Source organism: Bubalus bubalis, chromosome 5 (assembly GCF_019923935.1).
Source record: "Bubalus bubalis isolate 160015118507 breed Murrah chromosome 5, NDDB_SH_1, whole genome shotgun sequence".
NCBI lineage: Eukaryota > Metazoa > Chordata > Mammalia > Artiodactyla > Bovidae > Bubalus > Bubalus bubalis.
This window is the reverse complement of record NC_059161.1, coordinates 78,531,397-78,554,080: the sequence shown is the minus strand read 5'-3', so window position 1 is coordinate 78,554,080 and position 22,684 is coordinate 78,531,397. Positions and strand designations below refer to the sequence as shown.

Here is a 22,684-nt window from a genome sequence, read left to right as displayed (position 1 = left end):
TAATTCAAAGAAAAGAAAATTGCTCAACCTCACTTATAATAAAAGAACCACAAAGGGATGCCAATTTGTGGGCATCTGATGGTCAAAGATTTTAAAAATAATAATAACATAGCATGTTGGAGAAGAAATGGGAAGCAGGAACTTTTATAAATTGCTCGTGGGAGTTTAAATTGTGCAAACTTTCATGGAGTAGCCACATTACCTTTGGCCTAGGAATTCTGCATCTGAGAATTTACCCTAAAAATAATCTTACAAATAAGAGAAATCATATTGATCCAAAGATAATGTATCACAGCAATTTTCCACGTTCAGTGATTACAAACATTCTAAATGTCTATCAGTAGAGGATTATTATATATATTTTTTTCATACAGTAGAATACTATACAGCTGCTAGAAGTAGTAAGGCAGTTTCATATGAACTAATATTGAAAGATACCTAAGATATTAACTGAAAAAGACAAGTTTGAAGAAAATATGTATAGTATGCTATAATTTTTAAAGTATATCTATGTATACGTAGAAAGTCTACGGGAGGAATACAAAACACTGGTAAGAGTAGCTGGCAGGGGAGAGGCTCTCAGTGGGACTGGGAACCTGCAGGACAATCTCCGGAAGGAAGTTTCCTTATGTACGCTCTACTTTTACTGTGATCCCTTGTAACTTTTGGGTTTCATGTCATGTGAAAGGATTACCTATTCAAAGTACAAAGTAGTTTTTTAAATGTTTAAGAAAGAACCTCAAGCAAGAGACAGAGAAAGTCCTTGTTCTCTGAGCTCAGACTAAATATCTCAGGGAATTGTTGTTGTTGGGTCACTCAGTTGTGTCTGATTCTTTGCAACCCCACGGACTGCAGCACACCAGGCTTCCCTCTCCCTCACTATCTCCCGGAGTTTGTTCAAAGTCATGTTCATTGAGTCAATGAGGCCATCCGACTGTCTCATCCTCTGTAGGCCCCTTTTCCTCCCGCCTTCAATCTTTCCCAGCATTAGGGTCTTTTCCAATGAGTCAGTTCTCTTCCCATCAGGGGCCAAAGTATTGGAGTTTCAGCTTCAGCATCAGTCCTTCCAGTGAATATTCAGGACTCATCTCCTTTAGGATGGACTCATTTGATCTCCTTATTGTCCCAGGTACTCTCGAGAGTCTTCTTCAACACCACAGTTCTAAAGCATGAATTCTTCGGTGCTCAGCCTTCTTTGGGACACATGAACCAGGATCCCGGAGAAGTCTGACTTTGTACTTCTCCAGAAATAAGCACTTATAGTATTATGAAATTCCAAGGTGAAAAGCGTTAGAGACATACTTTTCTTCTGTGGCAGAGGGAAGCACAATCTGGGAATAAACATTTGCTGAGAAGAAACCTGTGAGTCCTCTCCAGGCAGACATTAGGATTATGAATGCCAAGAGAGAGCAGTTTGGAGCTGGTGAGCAGCCCCCGGCCCTCCCCCGTGTCTGACATGCTCTGCCTTCTTGTCACTAGAAGGCCATGTTCCACTGCCCACCGCACTCCCTCCAGCCCGGGCCTCATTCAGGGAACCCAACAGGTGTTTGGCCTTCTGGAATCTGGAGGGAGTGCCCAAGATGCTCAGCAACCTGACCAGGGGCCCCACCCACCTGTGACTCCAAGCCGCTCTTGCAGTCTGCAGGGTGTCAGGTATCTTTCTTGATCCCTGATCATCCCCAGAGCATCAGGTATCGAGGACCATCCTATTCCTGGGTCAGCTGGAGTCTATATCCTGAGTTCAAAGCCTCACTTCTCATTTAACCCTCACGTCCTGTGAGTGATGGTAAAGGCATTGGGGTAATTGTAATCTCAGTCATCTTTAAGGGTTCTCTGTTTATCTCTCTTGATATCTGTCCATCTTCAAATCACAGTTCCCACTGGATCCTCACAACAACTACAGAGGACAAATCTGGTCCCCAATTTTCAAGTGACAGAAAGATATATATACAGAGGTTTGTTTTCCAAGGACTTTTCTCATGGTAGCTCCCATTAACCTCATATAGGCAATGAAAGTTTTATTAATGCAGATATAAAAGATGAGAATATTGAAGAAGCAACTGGTAAATAATGAACTTTGGAACAAGAATGTGTGGGCTTGAATCCTGACTCAAAGGATTCTTTACACTTATTTCTTGCAGTGCAAAGTGGGGATAATAATGTCTGTATCCTTGGCTACCATATAGGATTGTTGTTAGGATTAAATAACTATGGTTCTAAAGTTTCAAGAATTAGCATTCTAAGATTTCTCATTTCTCAACCTGTTCTATCATTTAAAGTTGTCCTTTATTTTGAAAATGTTTTACAACCAGGAGAGAGGACTACTGTAATGGACCTGATGCATCCATCACTGTCTTCAACAGTGGTTACAAGGCCAGCCTTGTCTCAGCAACGATGCTGCCCACTCCTCCCCCTTTGGCTTTATTGACCAGATTTTAAAATGATGAACTATGTTCCTAGCATCCCTAAAAGGTGACTCATGGGTTATCTGGGGTTTTAAAGAATCTTATTGGGGATTTATAAGATTTAAACACATTTGTTATGTTTCAACCTACTGTAGCCATGATTCTGTTTTAATTCTCAACTTAACCAGGGACATCCTAGGCTGGGTAACTTCTGAATCTTTTTGCTGTAACTCTAGAAATCATTAACACTTTGTTTGCTTTTATGATGTGACAAGATGTTCTGGACTCAACTTACACATTTGCTGTATCAGACCTTCCCCCAAGAAAGCCTGATTCCTTTAGGCGATGGTACATAGAGTTCATAATCTGATTCTGGGCATACTCATTCCTTCTAGGACGATCCTTGTTTCTAGGCCTGGCTAGGAAGTGTGTGGGGAGAAGGCAATGGCACCCCACTCCAGTACTCTTGTCTGGAAAATCCCATTGATGGAGGAGCCTGGTGGGCTGCAGTCCATGGGGTCGCTATGAGTCCGACACGACTGAGTGACTTCACTTTCACTTTCCACTTTCATGCATTGGAGAAGGAAATGGCATCCTACTCCAGTGTTCTTGCCTGGAGAATCCCAGGGATGGGGGAGCCTGGTGGGCTTCCGTCTATGGGGTCGCACAGAGTGACTTAGCAGTAGCAGCAAGAAGTGTGTGTGTGTATGTGTGTGTGTGTGTGTGTATGGATGTAGGTAAAACATGGAGTTCATCCTGATACTCTCAGTTCACACTCAGGACTACAAAATTTTAACTTGATCTCATCAAGCTTACATTTATTTCTTCTTTCAACAAGAAACTCTTATTTTTCAGTAATATAAATATTATCACTCATTTGGTTTATCCCACAATATACATACAAAAGTCTCAGAATGACAACAATTAAAACACCATATCTTCATCAATAATATGATTACGGAAAACAATTTAGGGTATTGGGTGGGGGGATGAGGGATGGGGCAGTTCTTTTTATTAAGGTGTATCCCTCTAATGATATACAGCCAAATTGCCATGTTTGAGTTTCTCTATGTGTAGCTATACCAACCAACTGGACACACAGACTCATTTGCTACACTTTCATTTTAGGAATTTCTTTAAGAAATATTGTGCCTTATTATTATGTCAAATACTGACATGTTTCAAAGCAAATCCACAAAACAAGATGTATTCAGTGTCCCTGCTCCCTCCACATTATTCTTCCCTTTCCCTATAGGTTCTTTAAGTTTTACTTTATGCTTTATCCTTTTCTTGTCTTTTCAGAATATATATATATATATATATATATATATATATATTTGCATTTGTTCTCCCTTTCTTAAATGATAGCATATTAAACACACTTTTTCCTATCATGGTGTTTTTCACTTAACAGTAACCCTCAAGGTCACAACATGGGTATCATGCAGGATGTATTTCGAAAAGATTCCTAGAACTGAGACTGCTGGGCCAAAAAGTAAACACACACTTATTTTGATAGATATTGCCACATTCCCCTCCACACAGGTGGATGTTACCATTTTCTACAGACACATTTTAATGTTAAAGCAAATGATTGAGGTATGTTATCTGTACTGAGAAAGGCTAAATGATTGCCCCAAAGGATCAGACCTGGGACCTGAACATTTGAAATGCCAACTAATGGTCTGGTGATCTGATGCACTGTCCCGTATGTTCTCCCCATTTTACAGATGAGGAAAATGTGTTACACATAGGGAAGTGTTGCTGTCCAGTCACTCAGTTGTGTCCTACACTCTGTGACTCCACCCTAAATAATAAAAAAAGCTAGGACCTAAAACCCATGTCTCCTAACACCAAAATTAGGTCTCCTTTTAATGTGCAGTTTATTTATGATGAACTCGGTTTGATTATCTGTAGATGGGGAAGAAAAACATAATACTTAGGTAAGAAAAGTAATGAAATAATTATTGGGTAAATTCTTCCTTGGTTGTAGGAGAAATTCTTTGAGATACGGCTTCCCTCCTTTAGGTGACTAAGGATTCTGCAATTTGATTATGGTGTCAGGTCACAATAATGACCTTACGGAGAGAGAGAGAGGCGACCTTCCTTCCCCAGAGTCCAGAGTCCAGCACCTTGCAGAATCTCTCCCATTTCTTACAGAGTGCTTTGAATTTCTGTGAACAAAGAGGTTCTCATGCTGTGTGAAACTGTGCAAACGGGTGTAGACAAAGATGTAATTTCCCAGAGAATGAACAAGCCACAGAGCACAAAGCCTTTTCTTTTTCTTTCCTCGAGTGACCCGGGTTCTCCTTTGTGTTTGCTTTGTGACAGGTTGACTGACTTCTGTGCAGTTTGGGACGCTGGAGTTCTCCTTGTCTCTGCAGCCGGGAAGGGAGCCCCCTCTGGCGTTACGGGAAGGAGGCTGAATGAGTCAGAGACGGTGAGTGCCTGGCTCCCTGGCTCCGGGGCGGGGTGGGGGCAATTCTTGCCTCCTGCCCCTTCTCTTTGATTAGAGAAGTTTCTGGCTCTGAGGGACAGCTCCATCTTCCTCCCCAGAGTGGGCCACAGAGCCAGGCTGCAAGGCTGTCCTTGGCCGGAGGTTGACTTTGGGGAAGCACTGTTCCTTTTTCTCCAGCAGACGTGGTGAGCCGGCATTAGCCCTGCATATTGTCCCGACTGTTCACCTCGTTTGAAAACTGGGGAACAGCTGTGTTTGTGACCTGCACCCCCCTTAGCCTGGCCTCTGCAACCCGGGAGCCTCCTGAATGACAGCACCGGCATATGCGGGGCCTTGTGAGAACCCCTTCTCTGGGCGGGCAGGGGGCCCTGGTGGATGGACAGCTGTCCAGGGCATGGTTCATGGCTGAAGCTGACGTCACTGAAGCCATACCCTGTGTCCAGGGTCTGCATTGTTCCATTCTGGGATAAAATTTGCTGTTGCTCCCGGCAGTTCCTGTTTCAGTCTCCAGCAGGAATGTCGGAGGAGGACATGCAAGAATTAAGGGCTACAGTTTTAACCAAGGGGTAATTGGCACTGAACCGCAAATGAGCAGCCTGGAGGCTTCTGGGCTGAGGGAGTCTGTCCTGAAAGCCTGAACAGAGAAGCGTTTCCCCATTCTTGAGTGTGGGTATCTCTGCCTCATTGCTCCAGTTCTCTTTTCAGACATCTTCTTTCCTCCCAGAAAGAGTTGGGGATTTGGGCTGGGAGGATGCAGGCAGGGAGGGAGCTGGAAGTTAGGAACGGGATATGCTGATAACATGGATTTGGGCTCTGGACAAAATGCAACTCTCCTTGCTTTGTGACTGTAGGAAAGTTTCAAGCCACTGTAGCTGTCTACATGGGGGTGATAAGGTATATCTTGTGGTCAAGATGAAACATAAAGGAGCCCTACACTGTGCCTGGCATATAGTAGGCTTAGAGTAGGTATTCAGTATATGAAAGGTATCATTTGTCATAGCAACAGTGGCTTGGATATACCTGTTTTATGAAGGTGGTTTCTGTGGGGGTTCTTCTAGATCTGCAGCTTGCCCTAGAACAGTGTCAGGTTTCAGGGACCACCTGGGAAATCCATCTGACCACAGGACTTTTTCACCTGATCGTTGTTACTAAAGACTGAACTTAAACATACTGGCAGTAGCAGGGGGACACCAGGGTTTTTTTGCTTTGTATTTGGAGGACTCTGGTTGCAAAAATAATGCATAGGTTATCATAACGGGCATGTAAGTATCTGTGGCACAGCATAGGAACAGACCCCAGGTGTGTGCAGAATCAGGGGCTGGTCCAGCTCTGAGTCGCTGTGCCCCCTCTCTTGGCACTTGCACCCTCCCTACTTTGTATCTCTGTGCTCCCTCCAAAGGCCCCTCCGCCCTCCTTGCTGGGCACACACACTCAGGGTTGCCCAACCAGATCCCTCCCTGAGGAACCTGCTTCTCTGCTGACGGCAGTGTCCCTGTCCAGCGGTCCATCTGACTGGCAGCTGGAGTCCTACCCTGCCACAGCCTGCCTGATGCAGGCAAACCTGTTCTAGTTCATACCTCTGGACACTTCCAGTCTCATCTGCAAGCCCATATTAGTTCAGAGCTTTTATTTTTATAGTGCATTTGTTTAGATTAGTTGTGTCATTTGACTTTCATGAAAATTCAAGGCTGGTGTCAGTCAGAGAAGGCAATGGCAGCCCACTCCAGTACTTTCGCCTGGAGAATCCCATGCATGGAGGAGCCTGGTGGGCTGCAGTCCATGGGGTCGCTAGAGTCGGACATGACTGGGCGACTTCACTTTCACTTTTCCCTTTCATGCATTGGAGAAGGAAATGGCAACCCACTCCAGTGTTCTTGCCTGGAGAATCCCAGGGACGGCGGAGCCTGGTGGGCTGCCGTCTATGGGGTCGCACAGAGTCGGACTCGACTGAGGAGACTTAGCAGCAGCAGCAGCAGCTGACAGCATTCCCATTTGAATGATGGACGAACTGAGGCTCAAGAAGTTATTTCTCTAACATCCGCAAAGTGAATTCCCAACAGAGCTCATATTAGGACTCAGATGTCCTGAATTGGGAACCATTTTTCTTGCTGGGACGCCACACCGCCTCCTCCAGTCTGAGGCATCATGAAGGGTCAAAGGATCAGAGGACTTTCAGATTGACTGGGAAACTTAAAAAAAGAAGAAAACAAGAGTACACACATACGGCTACTGAGGGCCCAGGAAGTTCTGAGAGGAGGACTGAGCAGGCTCTTTAGAGGATGGTAACAGTCGGCCTTGCCTGAATCAGCCCTGGAGGGCTCCCCGGCTGCCCGCGCTTGGCGTGTTCCCTGTAAGCCTGCGCTTGGCGTGTTCCCTGTAAGCCTGCGCTCCGCGTGTTCCTTGTAATCCTCCGCACGACAACTCTGTGAAAGGGGGCACATTGTTACCACGTTTTACTGGTGTCACGACAACTGAAGGAGCGTGCTCAGCCCTCAGGGCTGAGAAAGTGCCCGCGCCGGGATGGAACCCCGGCCGTCCTGCAGCGCTGGGACCACGCAGCTGGCCGTTTGACTTCGGGGCTGCGGAGCGTTCTCAGGGTGGGCTGGGCTGCACAGATGATTCTGAGCAGGACTCCAGCCAGGTTCTAGGTAGAAATCTGATTTTGTGTCTCCGCTTGGGAGGCCTCAGATGAGTAAGTCGTCTGTCTGTCTGTCTGCCCTCCTCCTCTCTGGCTCTCCTCTTGTTCTGGGCCATAGCCATCTGGGGCCCGCCCCGGCATCTGCTCCCGTACATGCCCCCTCCACCCTCCCGCTCCGCCCTCCCCCTCAGCCAGTGTGAGCACCTGCCCCGCTTAGACTAACCTCTCCCTCCCTCAGTGCCTCAGCTCCTGGGCCTGCCAGGCGCTCGGAGCGGACACCTGCCCTCTGACGCAGGCAGAGGAACCACCATCCTCCCCAGGCCTTCCGTGTCTCAGATGGCGTCATTTGGTTAATTGCATTCACACCCCTCAGCCTCCCTGCCAGGTGCTGGGCCTTCTCCCTCCAGAAACACTGCAGCGGGCCTCCCTGGCCATGGGGGGAGCAGGACCACAGCTGGGAGATGATCGGGGGCGGGCCGTGGGGCTTCACTGGGAACTCGCCAACTCCGGGCCCCTGAGACAGCACCCATGCTTACCACCCTGTCCTGGGTGCTGAGGTGTGCAGGGCTGGGTGTGGAGCCACCGGTGACTGCAGGGAGAGCTGGTCCCCTCAGTGACATGTGCCGTCTGCCTCATCTCTGTGGAGGCGATGCACACTCACTTCCACATCCCGTCCCCTGCCTCCGGAGCCTTTCTGCCACCCTGCTGAACCCACCTGTATACCGGAGGTGGGGCTGCTGGGTTTGAGACAGCGTGTCACCCCGTGATTTCTGATTCTAACGGGAGGACTAGAGACTACAGCAAAGAGAGGCCCTGCCACACACACGTGTTTGCACTCATTGGGGGCGTTAACGCGGCTTTCCCCTCCACCGCTGGAGCCCGCGGTGTCTTTGGCGTAAGCATCATAGCCAGCACTCAGCCGCAGACCCCTAGACAAACAGCGCATCTCATAACGCAGGGAACCGCCGTCCCCTGTCTGTCCCACACCCCCTCCTCCACGCTCCTGTATTTTCACATCTCCAGCCTGCAGAAGCCTGCCAGGACGGCAGTTGGACCCAGACCAGTGTCTGAGTTGGATGTAAATGCAGAGGGCTGGAGGGAGGGGAGGGAACAGATGCCACTCGCTCCTGCTGTCTTGGTCCTTTCCTCCCTGCGTCTCCCTGTCATGTCAGATAGGAACCTTAAAAATGCAGCCAGGAATGTGCTATCCTTGGAATATCAAAGTGAAAGTGAAAGTGAAGTCGTTCAGTTGTGTCCGACTCTTAGGGACCCCATGGACTGCAGCCTACCAGGCTCCTCCATCCATGGGATTTTCCAGGCAAGAGTACTGGAGTGGGGTGCATTGCCTTGGAATATCAGCAGCTAGGCCAATACTGACAGTGGGATGGAAGCCTCAGAAGAACGGACCTGGCTCCTTTGAGGTCGACTCCCACTTGGCGTGGTTGATGTCATGGGTCATGGGGCCACTGGTAGAAGAGGCTGGGTGAGCAGGGGCGGAATGGGGGTGGGGCAGTGGTCTCCAGGAGTTCCTAGCGCTTTGGGTCAGGACGCAGGGTTGAGGCAGGAGAGAGGGAAGCGAAGGCTGCTTTGGCTGCTCTGGAATCTCACAGGGGCTGCCCTTCTGTCTGGTCCACAGTAGACTGCACTTGTGCAGATGACCGTACAATGAGAGAGTAATGACTCCTTGGCCCCAGAGCTAGGGTATGGTTATTAGCACAGGCATCATGTGTTTTGTAGATCTATAAGACACATCTAGGGTTGAAAGTCCAGCTTGTCCAAAGCCATGTAGCAAAGCATTGCACCATCTGTCACTTGTGGGGAAGAAGAAATAACCAATAGCTTTTGAAAGTCAAGTTTGGGCCAGGCCTTGCGTTAGATGCTGTCATGGAGGTGGTTTAGTTGCTAAGTCGTGTCTGACTCTCGCCACCCCATGGACTGTCCATGCTCCTCTGTCCATGGGATTTCCCAGGCAAGAATACTGGAGTGGGTTGCCATTTCCTTCTCCAGGGGATCTTCCCAACCCAGGGGTTGAACGTGGGTCTCCTGCATTGCAGGCCAGTTCTTTACCAACTGAGCTACAGGGGAAGCCCATTAGATGCTATACAAATGCATTAGCCCATTAATTCACTTAAAATGAATTAAATCAACTCATTTAATTAGTAGTCACAATAATATTGTAATAAATGTGTATTATCCCATTCAAAGACAAGCAAACTAAGGCTCTGACTGAGAGAGAGGGTAAACGAATTGCTGAACCGTGAGGTTAGAGAGAACCTCGGGTATGTGGCTCCCGAGCCTGCGCCCCCTTCCTGAGCCAGACGGGTCACAGTATACCCCTTCCTCTTGAGGCTGCAGCTCGGAATCGCTGTCCAGCGTGTTTCCCCCGGGCTGCACGTTCCTAGTTGATCCTGTTCTGCCTTCATCTGGTGCTCATTTCCATGAAGAGCACTCATTTCTATGAAGAGGATGCCGCCCTTGGTCCCAAGAAGCTCACAGTCAGTGAAGGGGCTGGAGGCCCTTCCTCTTTCCCCACCCCAAGCTTCTCCCCTGCCTTCTCCCCGGCCCCCCACCCTTTTCTTTCCTGCTTGAGTTCATCCTGTGGTTTTCAAATGGCTTTAGAACCCTGGTCTGTTGAAACTGGGCCTGGAATCCCACAAAGAGAGGGTGGAGTAAGCAGCTTAACATGAGTGACATTGTGAGCAGATGGATCCAGATGGTAGCTCCTCAGATGGACAGGGGCCTGACTCCAAACAGACAGCCCATTCAGGGAGCCTGGGAATGCAGTGGTCGGTGACTGGAGTGCGGAAGCGGGGGTCTGGACGGAAGCTGGCTAGGGCACAGCCCTCACCCTTCAGGGGAGCTGCCGAGACACAGACTGAGGTCTCAGGTTGTGCTTTCTGCAGCACTGTGTCTGCACAGCATTTTGTAGCTTACTGCGGAGGCAGGGAGCACGCAGACTGCGACTTGTTCTGGGTGGCCTCCAAGGAGTTAGCCCAAAGTCTTTTTTAAAAAATCAATATTCAATATATTGATCCCCAAACCTAGTTTTTTCTTAAACCTTTCAACTGATAAATTTTACAATTCTTTTTATAAATCTCATAAATTTTAATCATCTGTTTGAGTCCATTAATAAACTTGAGTTCCTTTGAACATTTGAAGCTACGTTTATAAATTTAATCATTTATTTTCCTTATTGAAGGATCACAGTTTTCTAACAAAGTCTTCCAAGTTCTTACATAGTTAATCCTTTTTTCTCGTTGATGTTTTAAACAATAGTTTCATTGAGATAGAATTCACATACCATACGATTTACCATTATAAAATATACAACTTGCATATCAACTATACTTCAATAAAAAATAAGTTTAAAAAATATTATGCACTGATTTTTAATATATTCACAGAGTTGGCACTAATCACCACAGTTAATTGTAGAACATTTTCATTACCTTCTCCGTTCACCAAAGAATCCCCGTACCCATTAGCAGCCCCTCCTCTTCCCCCTGACCGTGGTCTTTCTCTCAGGGAGTGAGGGTTAGTCACTCAGTTGTGTCCAACTCTTTGCGATCCCATGGACTATAGCCCACTAGGTCCTCTGTCCATGGAGTTCTCCAGACAAGAATACTGGTTTGGTAGCCATTCTCTTCTCCAGGGCATCTTCCTGACCCAGGGGTCGAGCCCGGGTCTCCTGCATTGCAGGCAGATTTTTTACTATCTGAGCCACCAGGGAAGCTTGGTCTTCCTCTGGCCCTAGACAATCATCAGTCTATTTCCTACTTCTATAGATTTGCGTATTTCAGACATTTCATATTAATGGAATGGTACAATACATGGTCGTTTGTATCTGGCTTCTTTTACTTAGCGTGATGTTCTCAAGGTTCATCCGCATTGTAGCATGTCTCTCTGTATCATTCCTTTTTGGTGGTTAAATAATATTCCATTGTATATATAGATTTTATTTATCCATCCTCAATTGATAGATGTTCAGGTTGTTTCCACTTTTTGTCTGTGATCAGCTATGCTGCTGTGCACATTTATGTACAAGTTCTCATGTGGACATATATCTTTAGTTCTTTGGTGTATTCCCAGGAGTGGTTTGCTGGGGCATATAGTAATTCTGTGTTTCATGTTTTGAGGAGCCCTAGGTCTTCTCATCGGAGAAGGCAATGGCAACCCACTCCAGTACTCTTGCCTGGAAAATCCCATGGACACAGGAGCCTGGTGGGCTGCAGTCCATGGGGTTGCTAAGAGTCGGACACGACTGAGCGACTTCACTTTCACTTTTCACTTTCCTCCATTGGAGAAGGAAATGGCAACCCACTCCAGTGTTCTTGCCTGGAGAATCCCAGGGACGGCGGAGCCTGGTGGGCTGCCGTCTATGGGGTTGCACAGAGTCGGACACGACTGAAGCAACTTAGCAGCAGCAGCAGCAGCAGGTCTTTTCATACTAAATCCAAGCCCCCTTTCAGGTCGTCTATCTCCAGTCTCTTATCTTTCCTTCGAACCCAGGTCCCTCCCTGCCCTCCCCAGGCCTTGGGCTCCACCCTTGCACACACAGGATCGTGTCCATAGGTTATGATCACTTTCCTCTCTAGCCCTTTGCTGACAGGCCGTCAGCCAGCAGGGGGGCCAGGTCTGCCATCCTGCTGTCTTCTCCCCCACGTGGAGCGGGTGGGAGCTTCACAAGCCCTCTCTCCTCTCCCTCCAGCTGTGAAAAAGATGTGTGTCTAATTGCTGTGAAACTCTCTCCCTGAGGGTAGAAAACAGGGACATGAATGAGGAGCTGGCTCTTGAGGTATGGGGAGGTGGGGCTCTTCTTCTTCTTCCTGGAGGTGGCAGAATTTCTCCCCCCACTGAGGGAAGGCTGTTTCCTGTGTCTCTTTAGCTGGTGTCTCCAAGCTGGAGGCTGTCTGCATACCCTACTTGTTAACTTCTGTTTCCTTTACAGTCTGTTTTACCTGTTAGTCTTTGTAAGCAGCCTGGTCAGAGCTCAGTTAACAGTGAGCAGTGGCAGTGAGTGGAGCCAGAATAATGGAAATTCACAGATATCCACACACCGTATCGAAGGCAGCCCCTATGCAGCGTCTGACCAGCTAACAGGCAGCGGCATTGGCTACATCTGAGTCTTTTCCATTCCATGTGTGTTTCCTACTGCTGCCTCTTGGAGGATGAGCGAGGAAGCAATGATGATAATGTGGAGAAAATGCACAGCCCCAGAGAACGTCAGAAAGCTGGCTCGGTTGGATTGCAGCACCGGTGCAGCCCCTCCCAGCGTGTCCAGCAGCCACTGGCTTGTGCGGTGGGATGTCCAGGGTTGGACCGTGGACCTGGCCACTTACACTTCGGGCTGCCTCGCTATACCAGGCTAAGATATATTTCAGGTTCCAGTTGGCGTGGGGTTAAAGAGACAGGATAAGGCAGCCACCCCACTTCCTCTATATTATATGTACAGGGATGTTCATTGAAGCATTGTGGTGATGGGGAAAAAATAAATAAAAATAACCTGAGATCCATTATAAGCGGAAGGTTAAAAGATTTTTGGTAGACCCACGCAAATCAGCTGCGCGAAATCATGCAGCAGGTCTCCCTGTCCAAGCTCTGTGGACTTAGTGTCCCAACCAGCTCTGCCCCCGCAATGAGGGGCCTGCACCTCCTGCCCAGAAGGGGGACACGTTCCGGGTGGGCGCAGCCTTCACGAGCGGCCTGGTGGCTTGTGAGCAGCAAGGCGCCTGCCCGCGCTCTGGGCCCCTGGCAGCCTGGAGGGAGCATGAGAAGTTCACCGGACACTCACGGTGGTCACCTCAAGGGAAAGGCCTCTTCCCTCTTTCTCCTCTCCTGCCCCCTCCTTCCCTTGTTCCCAACTTAATACATAGCCAAGTGGTTCAGGTTTCAACCAATAGATTAGTTCTGGGTGTTGGGCAGGAAACAGTTGTTTTCAGCCAAATCCTTAATCCTAAACCCAGGTGTCCCCCTCCGCCCCCTCCCCTGGTGGGAATCGGGGCCACCTGATATTGTTGTTCCCCATCCCCCACTCCTGCTGAGACCCCGTGACCTCAGGCAGGGCGAGGAGGGGCCAGACCTGCCGGTGCCCCTGCCACCAGGGGAGCTCTCTCAATGGTTAAACACAGCCCCTCTCTCCTCCCAAATCGCTCCCTCTGACAATGCCAGGGAGCCAAGCATGCAACACAGCCACCGAGCAGATGGAGACCACCCTCCTCCAACCCTGAGAAGGGAGGAGGGGGAAGGGGGCTTGAATCCACATACAAGGTGTCCTTAGTTGTTGGAAAATCCTAGAAGACAACTGGTTGGACCCCACGCAGGGAGGAAGCGGGTCTTCTCTCCTGGGCAGGGGAGAGGCAGATGAAGAAGCAGGCTGGTGAGTGCTTTCTTAGGCTGTCAAGTCCTGGGGCCCCAGGAGTGTTCGTGTAGTTACAGCCCCAAAAGGGAGAGGGGGAGGATTGCATGGGCAGCGAAACTTTGTGAAGATGCTGAGACTGTGGCCATCTTGGGGGGCTGAAGGGGAGATGTGAGGCGTCTGGCTTCACTGGGGATACTTGGAAGGAAGGCATGGAGCTCCTCCTGCGGCTTCCCATCGGTCTCGTCTTCCCCTCTGTCTTCCTCCTTCCTGCTTGGTGCTCTCGTTGGGCGAGGCTGGGGATCACCAGTATGGGGCACTTGAGTTTCCTAGGAAACCCATCCGGCCTTCAGATGCCTGTGAGTGGAGGGAGCACGCGGGCTGGGGTCACCATCTGTTGCCTGGTTCCTCCCTTGGCATAAGAGATGGAAGGGAGCTGTGGACCCGCGGAAGGAGGGGAGCAGGGAGGAGGGTCCTCCCTGGCGCCCTGGGCACCCCTCTGCAGAAGGTGACCTCAGAATCAGGGCAACTGAGCTGAAACCCTCTGGATGAGGGTGCAGGGAGGCTGGGAACAGAAGAGACGGCCATTCAGGGGTTAATGCCTGGAGCCCCGAATCCCTAGTTCTGAGAATCTGTCTGCAGGATGGAGGAAACAGGGAGGCCCTGACTGAGATCAGAAAGATGCCCTGAGAGGGAGTAGGGGTGGATTTCAGGGAAAAGGGGGATGAGTGTGTCTGCTGAGCAGGGACAAGGTCTGTCTACTTCATGGCATGCTTAATAGATGTTATTAGGTTATTGCTGTTATTTTTATTACTCAAGTGTATGCTGTAACAACAGTTTTATTATATATGATTTAATCAAGAATTTCTAATACACTAATTCTTGATGGATGCATATCTCTCAATTAAGAGGAAATATCTGATAAGATGGCTATTCACTCACTCCATGAATATTTATTGTACTGGATTGCTACTGAGGGAGACAAAGCATAGACTCAGGAAGTTCAGAGTCTGATACAGGAGATGGATGGGGAACAACTAGTCTCACCTGCAGGAGGATATGTATGACCCCTGGAACAGAGCACGCTGGGTACAGGGGAAATCGCAGCCCACTTTCAGTGGGAAAGTAGGGTCTGCGCTGCAGAGGGGTTGCCACTGAGGGCCTCGGTGAGGAGGGGCGTTTGCACTGTAGAGAGGTAAGGGGGTAGCGCTTCCAGCCTTCACGGAGGTGGCCGAAGGTCCAGCAACTACCTGGCTGGTCTGGGGGGCGGGGGGTGCAAGGCTCAGGCTGGCCCTGCAGGAGAAGAGGCCACATGGGGTGGGAGCCAGGTCACAGGGCTTGAGCGGAGCACAGAGAGTATAGGTTTTGTCTCTTAAGTCAGCTCCTCGGCTATTTTTTCTGCCAAAACATAATAGAGAACACATACCAGCTCTTTCTCTGTTCTTGAAGAAAGAAAATGAAAAGTGAGTGAAAATGTGATTATTACAAATTATATATATTATATATTTATATAAGCTGAGCCACTTGGATTTATATTTATGTATACATCATTTGCAACTGTTCCTGGTTGGTACTGGGAACAAATGATGAGAAATTCCTTATGTCCTAGTCCTGAGTTCCCCTAAGACAGCCTGCCTGCCTGTCTGCAGGGAGCCCGTGGCCTGGCCTGGGATACTCCTGAGTGCTTTTTAGACCCCACGCACGCGGTCGTTCCCCACTCCCTGTTTTGATGGGCTTCTCTTTGCTCTTTTGTTTCAGCTCCTCTCTCTGATTTCTGAACAGGTTGCTTCCAGGCAGCCGCAGTGATAAACCCTGCTGCGTGTTTGTTTTTGTAATCTGATGCAGGATGGCTGGGTTTTGCGTCGGCTCGGTTGGGCTTTCATTATCTCTCTGTTCCCCCAACAGTATCCTGTGGCAGTGATGAGTGAGTGTACTGCTTCGTTGGTTCCTGTAGTGCTATTCCAGTCATTCCATTAGTCTGTTCTAAGAGCTAGCTGCTGGCACGTGGTCCTGTAGCACTAATCTGTCGCTGCGCGTATCTGCAGGCAGTCATTCAGAAACAGCCCCAGACTACCTGCAGAGGAGTTTTGTTCACAGACCTGGGCATTTCGAACCGGACATATTTGGTTCCAAGCTCATGATCTCCCTAGCCCCAGTCACTTCCAGACTTTTCCCCTTTCTTAATTCTTGATGCCAGTTATGAGTGTCATCCCATCCAGTCTCCCAGCCTGGAAACCTCGATGCCATCCTCCTTCTCACCGTCCACCACCAGTCTGCCATCAGCTTCTCCCCCTGTTGATTCTAACCCAGAGAACATGCTCTCGTCTCTGGGAGGCCTCAGAGGCCATCAGGCCATTCATCTGTCACAAACACAGTCTGTTTCACACCTGCCTGGGGGCAACTGTGGAGTCTGGAAGCTAGGACAATGGGAGTGGAGCGATGGGGAGAGGAGAATGGTTGAGAAGCCTCACCCCTGGGTGTCGTCCCCAGGGCAAGAGGATGCAGTAGGGCAGAGAGTGGGCTGTGGCTAAGCCCCACGCCACCCATCAGGGCGGAGCAATGGGCAGTTAGATCATAGGCCCTCTCCCGGGTTCAGACTCACATGATAAAGGTCTGTGTAGTGGAGTCACGTGAACAGTGAAACAGCTTCCACTGGTACTGTGCTTCGTGTTCCTATGCATTATTTATGTGATTCTCACAGCCACCATCTGCAGCAGACAAAGCAGGAATATTTATTTCCATTTATGAGATTTTAAAAAAGGTTTGGAAAACAAGTAGTTTACAGAAGATAAGTGGCAGGGCTGAGACCTTTACTTGGATCTTGCTTTCCCTAATACTTCCCGCCAGGGACCCTGCCAGGCTCTGGGGACACAAAAATGAGCAGGGCGTGGTCTGAGCCTCAAGAATTCCGCAAAGATGAGAGAAAGCTTAAGCCAGTGGTGAGCAACCTTCAGCCCCCAGGCCAGTCCCAATCCACTGCCTGTTTTGGAAATAAAGTTTTGTTAGTAGATAGCCACACCCATCCACTCACTTCCTGTCTATGCCGGTCCTCACTCTGTAATGGTAAGTTCAGCACTTGGGACAGAAACTGTCTTACAAAGCCTAAAATACTTACTATCTAGACTTCTACAGAAAAGGCCTCCAACCCTTAGTTTAATCACACAGTTTTGCCCATGTGCTAAGTGCCCAGAGAGGCGGTTTAAGCTATAGTGGAGATGAGAAGGACTCCCAGCTCTGCTGGGGGTCGGGGGCGTGGAGGGGCACAAGGCATTCTTCACCATGCAGAAGATGTCTGAGCAGTGAAGTCTTGAAGACTGAGTGGGAATTAATCACATGACAAGGAGGGAAGGCCTTTACAGGCACAGGGGCTGGCATGGATAAATTACGGAGGTTGAATACAGTGTGACCTGCTTGATCTCTGGGTCGGGAAGATCCCCTGGAGAAGGGAATGGCTACCCACTCCAGTATTCTTGCCTGGAGAATTCCATGGATAGAGGAGCCTGGTGGGCTACAGTCCATGGGGCTGCAAAAGAGTCAGACACAACTGAGCTACTAACATAAGGAAGCATTTAGGGTTTGGGTGGGCTTGGAGGGCACTCCAGAAACCTGATCTAAAAGAGCCTTATGTGCTACGTTCAGCAGTTTGGATTTGATCTTACGTAGAGCGATGGGGAGAAATGGGAAGGTTTTCAGCAGAGCGGTGACATGATCAGGTGGGGATTTAGAAAGATCACTGTAATAGCAACACGGAGAATGGATTGGAAGGAGACCAGGCGAGAGGCTATTGCAGTGAGACATGATGTTTATCAGAGGTAAGCAACTGAGAATGTGCAGAAGGGGGAGAATGAGAGACACCCAGAGGGAGCCAGTCCAGGGCCTTGGTGCCTGGATGTGAGGTGTGAGAAGTGGGAGGTAAGAGTGATTCCAAGAGTCTGCTCGGTGACTTAGGCAGGCACCAGCAAATGCAGAAGAGAAATGCAAGGCCAGGGCCCCAGTGAAGACACTGAGGACATCAGGCAGAGGAAGAGGGTCCAGCAGTGTGATCGGTGCTGCTGTGGAGGCTAGAAGGGCAGGGAAGAAAACCAGCCCCCAGAGTGGGGTTTCAGAGGCTGACAAGGAGGAAAGGATGTTATGAAGGATGAAGGACGGATTGGGTGATTAACAGTTGTTAATGCCCCCAAGGGGCCCGGCAAGATAAAGACTGAAAACCCTGAATCTGGCCATCTGGAGGCCAATGTGGGGTCCCGACAGGAGAGGTTCAGGGTGTGGTTGGAGGAATAATGAATGGGAACAAAATCAGCAAACGTAGAAGCCATTGACCTCTACTGGGGAAAAAAAAAAAACTTTCATGAGAAGAAATGAAAGAAAAAATTAGGTACCTATAGGGAGCTATGCAATATAAAGAATGATCTTTTGGTTTCATTATGAGAGAACTGGAAGGCGTTTCTCTGCTGAGGCAGACAGCCAGTTAAGCAGAGTTCGGAAACCCTCAGGAGAGCAGAGTTGGTGGTCAGAGACCCTGCAGAGGGATGGGGCCGGGTCCAGGCGGAGGCAGGCAGGCGGATGGAGACATGCTTCTTTAATACAGAAAGTGAAGATCATGGGAAGCTTGTGGGTTCAACGAATATTCTAGGGGCTTTGCTGATTCTGATAGCACTCTCAGTTGCAAGTGATAGAAAACAACTCCAGCTGGCTTAAAAATTCAAAAGGATTTTTAATATAAACACACACAAAATTGAAAATCCCCAAGTAGGGCTTTCTTCAGGAAACGTTCCCTCAGTGACGGAAACAGTGACGTGAAGGGTCAGGTCTCGCTGCATCTTCTCTCTGCTTTCTGGAGTGTTGGGGTGTCCCCATGGTACGCTCCAAGACCCCCACTGCCCATCCCTGAAGCTTCACCCTCTCCCGTCGGGGGCGCCCTCACTGCATCTCGTTCAAGAGAGGGGGAAACTTGTCTTTCTCAGAGCTTTTAGCAGAAGTCTCCATGAAGCACAGTGCTTCTGGCTGGATAAGTGTCCATTCCTAAACCAGCCATAGGGGTGAGAGTTAGAAAGTGCTAATTTTTTTATACTAATCACAGCCCAACCCTAGAATTGGGTAGGATCACTCTAGAGACAAATGCGCTGAAGGAAAATGTCTGTACTATTATGGACTGAGTTGTGCCCCTCCTTAAAATTCATGTGTTGAAGGTCTACCCACATGTAACTATATTTGGAGACTGGATCTGTAGAGAAGTAATTGACATTGAGCGATGTCAATAGGGTGGGCTCATCCAGTAGGACTGGTGACCTTATGAGAAGAGGAAGAAACACCAGGGGTGTGTTTGCACAGAGGAAAGGCCATGTGAGCACACTGCAGGAAGGCAGGCATTTGCAAGCTAAGGAGAGAGAGCTCACGAGAAACCAGCCCTGCTGACACCCTGATCCTGGACTGCCAGCTCCCAGAGCCCTGAGACAGTGAGTTTCCGGGTGGTGGTGCTTTGTCGTGGCAGTGCTAGCTGATGAATACAGGTACAGTGGATGGGAGGAGGAGAGCAGGGGCGCTGGGTGAACATTCAGTAAATGCCCACGAGGTTCTCTGTGTGCTTGACATTGTGTGGGTTGATAAGACACCGTCCCCCATCCTCAAGGAGCTCATCGCGTAGTTGGGAGACAACATTCTACACCAAGACCTAGCACTCATTACAGCGGGTATAACCCAGAATTCTCTGAGGGCACGGAGGGTGAGGACCGGATCCAGTCTTGGTGGTCCGGGGAAACCAAGGACGGCTTCCCGGAGGTGGTGTCACCTGACCTGCGCCTGAAAGATAACAGAAAGTTGGGTGAAAGAACAGGAAAGGCAGACTAGAAAAAGAGAGTGATTTGTGTAAAGTTGGTATGAAAATAAATGCCACCCAAGTGAGCACAAGCAGAGGCTCTTTATTCAGAGTGAACTATAGCAAGGGAGTTGGCCACCATCACTTGGGCAGAGACAGAGTTCCGCCTTTTCCAGAATGCCCCATAGTTAACTATACACTCATACAGTATATAGCTTTTTCAGATTGGCTTCTTTCATTTACTAATATGCATTTGTTTGCTCCATGTCTTTTCATGTCTTAATAGCTCATATCTTTTTAGTGCTAAAATATATTCTGTTTGTCTGGATGGACCACAATTGACTTATCCACTCACCTACTGACAGACAGTTTGGTTGCTTCCAGGTTTGGGCAATCATGGAAAAGGCTGCTGTAAACATTGTGCGCGGGTCGGATTGTGTTTTCTTCTTTGCACCTCCTGGTGCCTCACTTTGTTGTTACTACTGTTTGACGTTTATTTCCTGTCTTCCCCACTGGAACGCTGTAAGCCCCGTGACAGTAGAGCTTGTCCCTTGTCACCGTGTCCATCTCTCGTCCCTGTTCATTCTCTGAAACCAGGTCTGGTAGGTGATTGAATGACTGGCTGGCTGGCTGCTGCCCAGAAGTCCACGGCGGACTCTGCGGCGGGGGGTGTGGCGCTGCCAGTGGGCTGTGTCTCGGCGCAGCCTGTCTTTTCTCCCCGTCACTTCAAATGTGCTGTGACCACCAGTACAGCTCAGAATGGGGCTGTGAGAATGTGGGGAGCTCCCGACTGCAACAGCTTGCAGTCCTCTCCTCCATCTGCCGGGGACAGCTTGAGGAATCAACACCGGGGGCCCCCCAGTCTGGGGAGAGAAAGCAAACCAGGACCCACAAAAGAGGAAAAACAGAAAAGCAGAAAGTGACTGCTGCTGACTAAGTAGTATTGCTCCTGGGGGCTGCTGCTGGTAGTGTCCTGGAGGAAGGTCAGAGCCTGCTGGGTAGCAGCAGCTAACATTTCTTGAGCGTTTGCCCCAAGCTTTAAGTGCTTTGTGCAGGATTTGGGTATCAAGTCCCAATTGCAGCCCTGCAGAATAGGTGCTCCTCTTATCTGCAGTTTTCAGATGAGAAAGGCCAAGACCTGAAGGCTCGGTACTTCCCCACCTTCAGTACTCCCCACCTTGTAAGCAGGGCGTAGCTTCAGACGCAGGGGGTCTTTCTGCACGGCCGCTGCTCTTGAACTTGGCCAAGATGTCGTTTCCAGGTGTCCCCACCAGTGGCTGATCATCACTCAACTCACATGTACTTCCCTAGGCCCCGGCTTAAGATATTTTGAATTCGTATCTCCCACAAGGCTTGCAAGTATAAAGGCCTTGCCTTCAGGAAGGTTGCCCAAGCATGTGAAGCATCCTCATGTAACATGACATTGGTTCTAAAGGCCTTCAGATTGAAAAAGGCTTTTCTAATCTGCAGGCTTGATTTGGTCCCTGCCTAGAAGGTTGAGGGTCCAGGGATTTGTGCGTTTACAGTAGTTCCAAGGTGATCCTAAGAAGCATCCAGTTGCCTTCCTGCAGGGGCAGGAGCACACCTGACCAAATGCCGTTTGCATTCTTCATGAAAAGTGGTGTCACATGCAGAACACGTCATGTTTGGGTGACTATTCTCTTTTTTTCCTCTCTTTTATTTACTTCTCACACAGTGGGTTGAGGAGTGGGGCTCGCAGATATACAAGACTTGAATTAATCATAGTCCCTAGTTCATAGTATCAGAGAAGGCAATGGCACCCCACTCCAGCACTCTTGCCTGGAAAATCCCATGGACAGAGGAGCCTGGTGGGCTGCAGTCCATGGGGTCGCGAAGAGTCGGACACGACTGAGCAACTTCCCTTTCACTTTTCACCTTCATGCATTGGAGAAGGAAATGGCAACCCATTCCAGTGTTCTTGCCTGGAGAATCCCAGGGATGGCGGAGCCTGGTGGGCTGCCGTCTATGGGTTCGCACAGAGTCGGACACGACTGAAGCGACTTAGCAGCAGCAGTTCACAGTATACCTCAATTCACACAAGATTTCTCTTTTAGTTTTCTTTATTGTTGTTCTTTTCCTTGCTCTCTCCCCCTGCAGTAGACCTCCCTTTACTGTATTTTGTATCCTTATGGTTCACCTCTTACCTATTTAATTCAATATAAAAGGATTGTTCAGATGCTTCATAGTGGTAGCTTGTGTGGTGGTGGTTCATTTTCATGGAGGGTTTTGTATGATGGCTATATTTATTAGATTATTCTTCTCTGCATCTCAGAGAAGCAGCTGCCTCTCTGGAATTTCTTCTCATTTGGTCCTTTTTTTGCCCCCATGAAGCTAAACAGAAAAATTCCACACCCTCCTCCAACTTTCCAAGGCAGTCATCACCACCCCCTCTTCCGCAGCCTCCATCTGCCCTTTCAAGGATATGCGGCTTTCCTTACTCCTGCACGGTATGCTCCGTCGTTAGCGGCATTCCCCTTGAAGGGCCCTGACAGTTCCGCCCCCGAGCCCGGCCCCTGGCTGCTCTGCTTCTCCCACCTATATCCAGCAGTTTGTTTATCCATTTATCTGTTGATGGACATTGGGCTGGTTCAACCCCTTGACTGTTGTGAATGATGCTGCTGTGAACATGTGTGTACGTGACTTGTTTGGGGCTTCCCTGGTGGCTCAATGGTGAAGAATCTGCCTGGAATGCAAGTGCTGCAGAAGATGTGGTATTTGATCCCTGGCTCAGGAAGATCCCCTGGAGGAGGTCATGGCATCCCACTGCAGCATTCTTGCCTGGAGAATCCCATGGACAGAGGAGACTGGAGGGCCACAGTCCATGGGGTCACAAAGAGTCGGACATGACTGAAGCAACTTAGCATGCAGAATGCATATACTTGTTCGTGTCCCTGATTTTAATTCTTTAGGGCATATACTTAAGAGCAGAAATATGGGGTCACATGGTAATTTTATGTTTAATTTTTGAAATACTGTCAAACTATACAGTTCT

General features: G+C 49.0%; 1 protein-coding gene across 18 annotated transcripts in view; it reads left to right on the top strand.

Annotated features, from left to right (window-relative positions):
* The window catches only part of NFASC (neurofascin), a 199,963-nt gene that overhangs the window by 96,560 nt on the left and 80,719 nt on the right, over window positions 1–22,684 (top strand). For all 18 annotated transcript variants that reach the window (XM_025277758.3, XM_044943301.2, XM_044943290.2 and 15 more), the window contains one exon: window positions 4,737–4,845. In XM_025277758.3, coding sequence (XP_025133543.3) covers window positions 4,737–4,845 — 109 coding nt within the window. The remainder of the gene's footprint in view (window positions 1–4,736; window positions 4,846–22,684) is intronic.